The 12231-nt window shown below is 40.3% G+C and overlaps 1 protein-coding gene across 3 annotated transcripts in view; it reads right to left on the reverse strand.

The window, feature by feature from the left end:
* The window catches only part of Pdlim3 (PDZ and LIM domain 3), a 31553-nt gene that overhangs the window by 13942 nt on the left and 5380 nt on the right, over window positions 1–12231 (reverse strand). For all 3 annotated transcript variants that reach the window (XM_041632564.1, XM_041632566.1, XM_041632565.1), the window contains exons 2-3: window positions 6124–6275; window positions 4857–4941 (exon numbers count right to left, since the gene is read on the reverse strand). In XM_041632564.1, coding sequence (XP_041488498.1) covers window positions 4857–4941; window positions 6124–6275 — 237 coding nt within the window. The remainder of the gene's footprint in view (window positions 1–4856; window positions 4942–6123; window positions 6276–12231) is intronic.

Raw genomic sequence — 12231 nt, forward strand, 5'->3', positions numbered from 1 at the left:
ACTGGAAGCAGAAAAATGGGACTCGTGGCAGTAGCCGCCCAAATCCTAGAAATGACCTGGACAGGGCAAACACTTAAAGCCAGTTCACCTTCAGTTTCTTACTTGATGACGTGCACAGATGAAGGGTCAAGGCCATTGCCGTCTTCATCTGAAGCGTGTGCCTGACCCACACACCCCATTCCTCTCCTATACCCACCATTCTCGAAATCTTTCATATGAAAACCACAGGGAGGCAAGAGATCAATGATGCAAAGAGAGGAAAAAGTTGATCAAGTCAAAGTGAGGCAATGGGTCTGTACCATCGCGCCTGGAATTTACGAAGCTATCTGCTCATGCCCACCCTTCAAGTGGAATACAAAGCCACTCTGAAACCATCGTTTTCCTCTAGTGATGGGCTTTAAGAGTTTCTACGTCAGAGGAGCTCCGTGGGAAATGTGCGTGAGAGATTGTGTTTGTAGATCTCCTTCTAGTTACCAAAACATTGGAGAGGAGTTTGAAGTTAGCTTTAGGGAAACAAACTGGCCGCACATGTAAACACCTCTTTAATAGGAAGACACAGTTCTTTACAAAGACATGGACATAATGTCCTTCCTGCTCAGACAGAGCCGTTTTCTGTTTGTTTCTAACCCTCTTCCCCCCTTTTTTTTCTATAATAGATACATCGTATGTTGGGGTTACCCGGATGATATTAAGCAGGAATGAAAGTAACAGTTTACTTTGAGGAAGGACTAACAATGAATATCTAGGGTGATGCCTTGTTTGGAAAAATACCAGAGTCTGCGCACAGACTGCCAGACTCGGAATGAATCCATTCAGTTGCTGGAAACTGATCTGAACAACTTCTAAGGGCCTATATAGGCATAAGACTCAAATCTGAATCCATAAAAACAAAACGTCTCTATTTAGCGATAGCATGGAAAGATGAAAGAAAAACCCTATCCATTAACATTTTAAATCAATTATTATAATTATGTAAGAAAAAGTCCCCAAGTCTAAACTTAGAGGAAAAAACACCATATGTATAAATAATATCAACATATCACTTGACCTTGGTCTTAGATAATGGGACATGTTTTATTTTCATAGTATGTTATGAGTAGACAGTATGTTAAAAACAAGAAAGAATATTTTACCCTATACCAAAGGTCACAGTACTTACTATACCAATTTGATTTGGGTTGAGAAATAAGTATTCAGATCTCTATTGTTGGCTGCTTTTTACCATTCACCAGTAGCAGCATAGGGGAATAGAAGCATTGGCGTAAGCTGACGCCATTCCTATCCCCCCGCTGACACACCTCTGCTCTCTGGAAAGGTGCTCTTTTTACATAGTTCTCATTAGGGGGGAAAGCAAATCTTTCTGAGAGGCAGTGTGTGTGTGTGTGTGTGTTACTTAAAAATTGTTTTTTTTTCCTCCAAATGCAAAGACCCCAAGTGTATAATCTGTTCGCAGAATGTCCCGCTGTGTTGTAACCAGGACTCTCGGATGGCAGAAACTACACTGAAATTAAGCTGTTTTGTGGACCAATGCCTGTGCCCTGTGCGCTACATGCTGCAGTCTGGCTGAAGAGCTGCATAGGAGGAAACCCTTTGATGATTAGGAGAGCTGAACTTGCTCTTATCTTGGAGCCCGTCAGGGGCTGGCTTCTTGGAGAGCGAGTCCATAAGGACAAGGCATGACTCAACCGAATGGAATTTTAAAAGACGCCATCTGAATCCTGGCTGCAGTTGTTAACCTAATCGTCACCTTTCTCACTTAAAAAAGGAAAGATATTCATTTCCTTTCATTTCCTTTTCCCTATCTGAAGAATTGTAAAATATATATATATATATATACTCTAACCCTTAAATTCTGCATATCCGGGCTAATAAAGTGATTAACAAGAGGCCAGTATATTTAAAATTAGAATTATGTCTTAGAAGCTAATTCTTGGAAAAGTGATAGTGATAAATTAATGCATGCAGGTTTGTTTGCAAGAGAGACCTCTTTTCTCACTGCAGCTAGGGATTATCATCGATCGACTCTAAATTCTGAAGAGATTAGGTAGCAAAATCAGACTCCCATCATGGCCTGAGTACATCTTGGTTTAATAAATCCTTACCAGGGTAGGAGTGGAAACTGATTAAATATCATCTGGGGTTTGGCCCAGTGATGGAATTTGTTTAGTACCCCAGAGCTTGCATCTCATATTGGAGAGTTAGAGTTTTAAAAACAAGGACACATTTGGGACGGGAAAATTGTGCAGAAGGGTGCACACAATACAGTGATTGATGTGTGCTGTGAGCAGACACAGAGATGGGAATCTCATCCAATGCATTCTAGGCTCCACGTTTGGACAGTCAACAGAGGCATGCAGAAGGGCCACACAGGTCTCCCTTTTCTCTTCTGTTGTCTCTAGATGATGAACTGATGTGTTTGGGAAGTGAGCAGGCATCGGGCATTGCCACAAAGGGCTGAGTACACATGACAGCGATGTATCTAGAATGTTGTGTTTCATCTAACTTTCCCTTGTATCAATTTAGTGCTGATTGAGGTATTGCCAGTTACCAACATACATGACCCTAGCGTGCCAGGGCATGACACCAGCGGCTTTTAGATCTTTTCGCTATGTTTACAGGTTGAACATCTCTAATCTAAACCCAGAAAGCAAAACTGGTCCAAAATGGGAAAGATTTTGAGCAGAGATAGGTTGTAAGTGGAAAACTCCTCGCCTGGTCTCGTGCAGTGGCTCCTAACTCAATGGGAAGGTTCATTCCCCTGAGCCTACGTGTCAAGATGAAAAAAGGCAAAAAGCAAATTTTGTGTTTAGGGTCGGGTCTCTTCAGTAACATATCTCACTGTATATGTGTGTATCTCACTGTGTATATGCAGATGTTTCACACGAACCTGAAGCTTCTGGTCCTCAGCAGTTTAAATCTGGGATGGCCAATCTATATCTCTTCTCCCATCTTTTTCAGTGTTTGCTCACTTTGAAGAATGAAAGTTTTCTCTGACCTAAATATGCCACTCACCTTCCAAGATCACACAAAACTTAATAGCTGGAGGCAGCATGTTCTGAGAACTGGTCCCCTGGACCTATCCTGGTCAATACTAGGAAATGCACAGTTTAGCCTCCATCCCATTAGTCTGGGATTTACTGGGCCCTTGCTGCCCGCTATGCCTGGGAAGGTCTCAGCAAGGAGAACAGACCCACGGCTCCTGTCTTGAAAATGTTCTATATCCTGCTTACTTTCTTTGCAGCCCCTTTTCTCTTCTTTTGGCTCATAATTTTTAGGCACAGATTATCTCTTCCCTTTTAGTCAAAACCTAGGTCAAGAATCTTATTAACCCTTCTCTTGAAAGAATACATACTGTGTTTCCTTTTCTGTGTGTGGGCCAGGGAAGGAGCTATATTTTAACTGAAATGAAGCTTTGAAGGAGCACAATTTAGAATGACCTTTGTAATAGTCATAAGGAAGGGACTCTTCCTTGTCTCTTCCTTGTCTCACAGCGACAGTGAAGACAGAAAGCCCTTCTGTAAACAGCTGGTGAACACTGTCAAGGAAGTTGGGAAGGGTTCTGCTCACGGCTTGGAGGTTGAGGGGAGAAGACACTTAAGCAGAAGCAATCCCTCTCCTTCGACTAGCTATCGAAAGGCCGTTGCCTGTATCGTCTTATTGAAATCTCTGAGCAGCCTGTGAGACACTTGTACTTTTGTTGTGCTATGTCTATTTAATGAAGAGAAAAGAGAGGTTTACTGGGGTGAGTAGAAAACACGGAGCCGATGACCCTGCCAAGGGCAAGAGTGCGGAAGTGTGAATTATAACTGTGCTCCCCGGCAGTCATATTAGCAAACTGTACACTAGGAATAGCTAGCATCTTACTAGGAGAGCTTGCTTTAGAGATGATATTAAACACGTATATTTGCATCTCTAAGCCTTGGCAGCTTCTAAGTAGAGGTTCTAAAGCCCTGTTCGTAATTAGATTTTTCCAGTGTATTATAATTGAGGTTTGATTCAATTTCAGAATTTCAGTCTTTTGGGGAGGGGGGGTTTGAAAATGGGCATAGCCAGATAAGCCTTGGATGATTAGATTCATGTGGCTCATGAGACAGGGTTGCCTCAAGGGAAAAATCCTTTATCTGTTATAAGGCAGTCGTATGAGCGGAGTATCTCAGTGATAACAAAATCCAATTCTTTTAGGTAAGGTAAATTTAATTAGAGAATGTCAGAACTGAGAATTAAATCAGGGTGTCAAAACAAGACCCGTGCAAAGACCTTACCGCACTGAAGATTACAACTATTAGATTAGCGCCACCTGTTTCAAATGGCCCAGCCCGGTTTTTATTTTTGCCTCAATTAAACAATTTAACGTTCTCAGATTACATCATGGCCATTTATTCAGCAGAAGTCTATCATAAAAAATGAAAAGAAAGAAAAAAGAAGGAAAATAAAAGTGGACTCCAGGCAGATCCAGTCAAATTGTTCTGAATGAGAAAGTGTGTTTTCCTCCCTTTCGAGTGTGTCATGGTTTCAGTCTGTAGCTCTGCCTGGCCTCGAACTTCCTGTCTATTCCAGATTGGCATCAGCCTTGCAGCAATCCTGGCTCTGTCTCCCGAATTCTGGAATTACAGACGTATACTAACATGCCCGGCAGAGGAGACATGTGACTTTTAAAGAGATCTTTACCTAGGTCCTTGCTCTGTTTGGATATAAGAAAATATGAATCATATAAATTAATCTCAGCGAGTAGACCCCAATCACAACTTCACAGGTGACCTGCTCCTGATTCTTAGTTTGTCAGTTCTCCTCCCAGGAAGCCTCCCCACCCGTGAACAGAAAGGGCGATGTGATTTCATTTTCTCCTAACGTCATACCTGTGGTTCAGCTTCTAAGTTGATTTTGAAAGGATGCGCTTTTCCATCTTCAGACACCTGTGGCGACCATAAGCGGGTTTCTGCCCTGCAAACAAAACAAAGCTTGCAAGCTCGAAACCTCAATCCAGATTCTTTCAAAATACACATGATTTCCCACTCCGGCTGTGAAAAGCACTGGCAGCCTTGACTAGTTTAAGCCAGAAGAATCTAGTGTCTACTTACTCTGTATGTCCCCATTTTGTTAGTCTTATTTTTGAGGGTACTTTTGAGGACTTGGGAACAGAGCAAGTGCATGGTGCGGTCTCCAGAATAACAGAGGAGGACACTTAGAGACACACCGCAGAGAGCAGGAGGCAAACTCCATGGATCTCACGTCTCTTCTGTGCTTCTAAGGCCACCACCATAGCCACAGGGAGAGATTGGCCACATGGCTGTGTGACTGGCATCAAAGAGCTTTGGTGTGCCCAGCTCTTATGTGTCTGTGGCTCAGAACCATAGGCACAGATAGGAAAGAATCTATTTTACTCCATGAAGGTTATGGATGGCTAATGGATTGAGTCTCCTGTACCGATGGAGAGGCATGTGGGTACTACAGCTACATGATAATCATGTGAGAACAACTACTATAACCAATTATTATTTCATTATTTTTAGCTTCATACCAAGGCTCTCATAACGAGAAGTTGGGATCAAATTTCAGCTTTAGGAGATAGGCTAGAAGCATCTGCATATATACCATACACATATATATCCAAACACCTTGTAGTAGTCTCTTAGGATAAATCTGTACAGACCAGCCTGCAGTAGAGAGGAAATTAACAACCAAATGTAACATGGTCACATTGGGGCAAATCAAGAGAGTCTTTGAGGGGCACCTTTCAATCCTATTCCACCCCACAGAGCGATGGTCCAGCCGTTCATTCTGCTTTGTGTTTTCATGGCTATAATTATTTTCAAGGTCAAATCACTGGGCTACTATATGAAGAAGCCATTCGTCTGCATGACTTTAATTTTGACATTTCAGAGAATTTTGTTTTTAAAAGTTGGTCCATCCACACATGCTAGACTGATTAGTTTCAGCGAATACAAGAATAAAGTGGCCGATACATAAAAAACAGAAACAGAAACATAAAACAAAACAAAATAAAAACACATCAAAATTCTAGGTCTATGGCATTTCTCACAAAGCAGATGAGGCCATTTAGAGTTCGGGTTCGGGTTCTCCTGAAAACCAGATCAAGTTTTGACCCCATTAGCCAAGGCGCACCTGTCAATCTTGAGACACAGCTGATACCCTGCGGCTTTAATCCTGTCCTGTGCATCTGCATGGGTCATGGACTCTGTACCAAAGCCGTCAATAGCCAGGATGACATCTCCAGGACACAGGTTGGCAGCTGCCGCCTTGCTTCCTGGAGTGATCTGGAAGATGTGTCAAGACACCGGTTAAAATCCAGTATCCAGCAGTCTCTCAAGTTTTATACTGAATCTTGCTATGTCACCCTGGAAAGCTTTTCAGTGTTTTAGGTGTTGTGAAATCGTAACCCTAATTTTAAAGACCTTTCGGTTGATCGATTGTGCTATTTTATTAGGTTAACTAATTTTGTTTCATACTAGCCATGTTTCCAGAACCATCTTATCGCTTGTTATCATCTAAATATTTTCTATAATGATTACATCTATAAATGTTTTCTTTGTTGAACCAATACTTTTTTGTTGTTGTTGTTAAGCAGAACTTTCTATTTGGAGATAGTTCTCTACATTTTGACAACTTTGGTACTTGAATTGAAACTACTTTAGCAACTTGGTATGTTTTCATTTTTAACATTGTTGTGAGGGGGGCAGCATGGATTGGATATTTATAGTCCATACATTCATATGAATAATTTATTTTGAAGTGATGACTTTTGGAGGAAAAGCCCCTGGGAGGGTCAGCAGTCTAAACCCATCATGATTGAGACTAGCGCCCTCCCAAACAGACTTCCGAAACAGCTTCGTTGCTTTTCTGCATTTTTTATAAGAATTCAAGCAGTTGGTTACTTGAAATATGGCAGAGTGCCCTTGCAAGGCCCCTACCATGTTAGTACCCTAACTTCAGATTTCTGTCTTTGAGAATGGCAAGAAATGATTTTTGATGTTGAAAAGTCATCCAGTTATAATAGTTTAAATTAAGACAGAACATCTGAGTGTAGAAATCTTGAGGAGAGACAAGAAATCTGAAAATATAAACATTTATAACATTCAAGAGACCTGAAGTCATTGGGAAGAAATACAGAAACTCAAGGAAAGATGGATACCTCCAAGGAAGGAAGAGCACACGTCTATGCATGGACCACCTGTGATGGAGGAGGGAGGAAGAAGTGGTCATAATAGTTGCTATTAGATAAGACAATAGATTATTAACTGTTTGGGGTAAGTTAGCATAAATGTAAAGAACACCTGGGAAGCAATGACACAAAGAAAATTTGCCTCCAGTCATGCTATTTTCTCCATGAATGAAGAACAAGTGGAATAAGCAGAAAATACCTAATAAGATAGATTTTAAATAAACCAGAACAGTAACTACTTTAAATATAAATGGTCTAAACATGTTACTTAAAATTCAGAGATTTTTTTCAAAATAGGGGAAAAACAAGATTCATTTTTTTCCTTCCATCAGAAATGGGTATGATTCTTTTAGAAGTGGAAAATGAAAAGAATGTTTCAGGATATAGGAAAATAAATGTTACAGTATTTTTAATGGTTAGAAATAGAAAATGTGGAATGTTAAGTCTACTGAATATCTAGTTAAAAATCAAAAGTTGCTTTGATTACTGCTCTTTTTTTCTGGGTAAAAGTTTCTCTCAGTTTTCTGTCTTGTCATCACATGGCTATCTCCCTGGCTAACTGTCTGGTCATCTGACAACTGTCTTGCTCTCCTTTATCCATGATTCAATGGCCATTTTGACTTCCTTTCAGTTTTTAAGCAGAGCAATTCTGTACATCCTTACGGTCTTCCTTCATAGTTATTTATGTCTGAAATATTTCTCACTTGGTGGCTGCTTTTTATCTTTTGGGTTTAGATGCAAATGATGCATTTTAGAATTTCCCATAAAGTTCTGGAGTGGTTTTTCTCTAGTCTCCTGACCTCATTATTCATTTTTATATCTTGTTTATTTCCTTCATGAAGATCACCTTTAATTTTGTGTTTGTTTAGTTGCTTGTGTATTACTGTCTTCTCAATGAGACTGCAAGCTCATCCGATGGAGGGCCCCGACTTACGCTGATTTGACTGGTGATTTTTCAACTTCACCATGGTTGAAAAGGCATATAACTCAGGATGAACCATTCTTGGGTTCTGTAATATGATCTTGTTCTTAGCCAGTGATTTTCAGTATAGCATTTGCTGGTGTTGGGAGGTAACAACAGAGCCCCAGGTCCAGCCAGCACACACATGCGCACACACAGACACACACACACACAGAGGGAGAGAGAGAGAGAGAGAGAGAGAGAGAGAGAGAGAGAGAGAGAGAGCGCTGATGGTGAAGTTCAGGCTAGGCTGATAAACAACAAATATTCTGTAAGTGTCCCATGCCTGTAAGCTGCTGTTTTGGCTGTGCTGAATCTATCAAGATGCACCCACTCTACGTTTCATTTCAACTTACAATACTTTCAACTCTTGATGGTGTTATCAGGATGTAATTTCATCATAGGTCAAGGAGTATCTGTATTTCTAATGTATCACAGTCTATTTCCCAGTGTTTAGATTTAATACATGAAAAACTGAAGAATGAGTAAAAAGGTCATTTAAGTCAGGGCTTAAGAAGAAAAAGCTTGTATACCCAAATTATGAATTATGTATATGTATATGTGTTTGTGTTTTGTATGTATGTGATTTCTCTGATTCTCTCTCTCTCTCTTTCTGTGTGTGTGTGTGTGTTGTGTGCGCGCACACACGTTTGTGCTCTGAGTACAGAGGAGGGCATTTATCTGTTTTATCTTTTTCTTCTTTATTTTCTTTGAGACAGGATCTCTTAGTAAACCTGTAACTCCCATTTTCATGCTAGGTTGGCTGGGTAGAAGGTCAGGTCTAGTGACTCTCATCTCCCATCACTCCACAGTGATTGGGTTACAGGTCCAGCTGTGCCTGAATTTTTTGTCAGGTGCTGGAGAAAACTAAAATCCTTACGCTTGTGCAGAAAGAGTTCTTCCTATCGAACCATCACCACAGCTCAGTTTATGTTTACCACTGAGAAATTACCACTGTTACATTTGGAAACTGGCAATTGTAAATCACAATTATCTGCAAGCTTCACTTTAAACCTCAAAGTGCTCCAGGAATAAACTCAGTGGTTTCTAATATGTTACTATAGGCTTAGTGGTCAACTTGCTATTTTCTATTTGCTTGTTCTAGTCCCATTGTGAACCTCTAGAGACATTCAAATTCAATTAAATAAGTACAATTACAAAAGACTAATTCCCATGTGCCCTAGGTCTTCAGTACTACCCCTAGATTGTTTAATGTGCTTGCTTAGTTTCTGGGTCATGAAGATTTTCTAGGGGAAACAGTTGATAAAGCTTGGTGAAGACGCCTATGCTGAATGCATCTTAGCCCTTGGAGGCTATTTCATGGCTACTTTCCATTAGAAGTTATCCTGGACCCAGGACTGCTAGGACAAAGTGCCCATCCTTGATGGACCTTGTACGGATAAGAAGAATCCTAGTCATTTAATATTCTTTCAGTTTAGAATATTAAGGGCAGTACTTTCTATTTTTATGGTTCTAGGGTCAGAATGCTTAATTTGGGTCTCAACATTAAATGAGGTTGGATGTTCTTGTTTGTAAAGCCCCTCTTAGGTTTAATAATACAGCTGAACAGACTCAAGTGTAGAACACTCAATCCCAATCTGGAAGTGGTTAGCTTTTTTTCCTTCTGTTTTAGCTTTGGTTACGATGAATGGAAATAGAGCTGTGTATATATGTGTCTGTATGTATCTGTGCTGTTGTCTGTACACATTTAAGTAGACATCAGAACTTCAATGTTGAACAAGTAATAAATATTGAATTTATATACTAAACAGGCATCAGATATCAAAGTTAGATATTTTAGATAGTAGAAGGCACTAAAATTTATTAACAGTAAATACTAAAGTTAAGAATTTAATTTTATCTTTATACAAAATGCTACACCTTAGAAACTGTCTTCATTGTTTCAGCAGTGCTCTATGATAGGCTGAGCAGACAGAGCTGTTTCATTTTTGCAGGAAAGAGATCTGTCTAAGTAACGCAGGGCTTCCTGCTGAACTGAGAGCAGCTACAGGACCATTTCAGAAGGTGGCTTTGTTAGTTTATTGTCACCTTGACACTGTCACTGCAGTGATGGACAGTGATCTGGGATTGTGAAGCTGAAGCCCTTTCCCCCTACGTTGCTTTGGCCAGAGTGTGTTATCACAGCAACAGAACTGAATCTAGAGAGGACGTCATCTAGGAAATGTGGCTAGTAACTCACTTCTGACTTCATTCTCTACTTGGTAGTCACTGTCTTTAGTCCTCCACAAATGGATGGATTGGGTAGAAAACAGCTGTCGAGGGAGAAGGAGACTTACAATGCCTTTATTGTCTGTGGTTTCCCAGTTCAGTAAGGCTGGTGACTGGAATGACTAAGGACTAAAATGACAGATAACTTGTCTTTGTTTTTGTAAGTTAAACATTTACTGTGCCATAAGAATCCATTGTCCATGATTAATATCTACTGTTGCTCTATTTTGATGCTCCATTATTCTGTTATCATATTGTATCTTTATAGTGTGCTCACAGCTTTTGAGTACTATGCTTTCTCCAGTTGGGAGAACAGAGAGGTGAGACGAAGAATAGGGTTTTATTTTTCTTTCAATTTTCTGGTTTTTATTTCCCATAAGACAGTATTTCTCTGTGTGGCTATGGATGACCTGGAACTCACCCTGTAGACGAGGCTGGTCTCAAACTTAGAGATCCACCTGCCTCCGACTCCTGAGTGCTGGGACTAAAGGTGTGTGCCACCACTGCCCAGTTGAAGCACAGGTTTTTTTTTTTTTTTGGTGTGGGAGGTCCTTCTGTCTATATGTTGCTTTTATTGGTTAATGAATAAAGAAAACTGCTTTGGCCTGTTTGATAGGGCAGAACTTAGACAGGCAGGGAAAACTAAACTGAATGCTGGGAGAAAGAAGGGTGGAGTCAGAGAGAAGCCATGTAGCCCTGCAAGAGATGGACAGAATTTTAGCCAGTAAGCCACAGCCATGTGATGATACACAGATTACTAGGAATTAATCTGTTAAATTAATGTAAGATTAATTTGTTAAATTAATGTTAAATGTAAGAGTTAGGCAATAAGAAGCTAGAGCTAATGGGCCAAGCAGTGATTTAAATAATATGGTTTCTATGTGATTATTTCGGTTCTGGGGAGTGGGAACCAACAAGCGGCTCTCTCCTACTACAAATTGGTATTTTTTTTGGGAAGAGGGCTCATTAAGGTCTTAACTAAGAAATTTACCAGAAAGATAACTGGCCCTACACTCAATCACTCAGCATCATGATTTTAAACTTCCCTGTAACAAGAGTCACCTAGGGTTTTTGTTGGCCATAAACACCTTATTTTATACCAGAGTTTTGGAATCCAGACTCAGAATCTCTAGGTAAGGACCCATGAGCTGTGTTATTTACATACTTTTGATGACATTGACTATTCATGTTAACCTATTCAGTTGTCCTCCATTCCCTACCAAATAAACTTTGGAATCCTTGCCAGGCAGATAAATCCATCCAGGACCTGGGCACTGTGGAAGTTTCTAGAGTGACATCTCACAACGTTTACAGCAGAATCTCCACCTGACCCCGAGTATAGGTATTTTCAAAGTGATCTGCGTGATTCTAATGTGCAGTCTGGGATGAAGGCAACCATTTTGCTGTCATGATAGTATTATTATCGAGAGGTATCATTTTTGCTTAACTATTAAGACAATATTATTAAATAGTTGCTGTTACTTTAATGTGAGAAAATGGATGCCCAGAAATTGTAAGATGTTCATATGGGGTTACTTAATCCGTGAAAAATCTGAAATTGTTACTGCGGTTTTTTCACTTGACGGTGCAGGCTCTTCCACTAATCCTGCAGCCTCCCTGCAGGTAATCTCCTCCGTCCTGTGCCTCCTGTTTTCTCTTAAGCCATACTTTGTTTGGGGAATCTTGGGCCAGTTTTTCATGGCAGTTTGTGTACATGTCCCTTCTTCCACTGACACATAAGCTTCTCACAGGGGAGAGATCCACCTGTATTATGTTGTATTATAGATCCATCTAAATTATAATTGCTCTCCCTTGGTGCCTGTCAATTAATGGGAAATTTTGCAATCAGTGTTAGGAACAT

The sequence above is a fragment of the Microtus oregoni genome, unplaced genomic scaffold (genome assembly GCF_018167655.1).
Source record: "Microtus oregoni isolate MIOR12 unplaced genomic scaffold, Mior012 000041F_ref0000270, whole genome shotgun sequence".
In the NCBI taxonomy this organism is placed as follows: Eukaryota; Metazoa; Chordata; class Mammalia; order Rodentia; family Cricetidae; genus Microtus; species Microtus oregoni.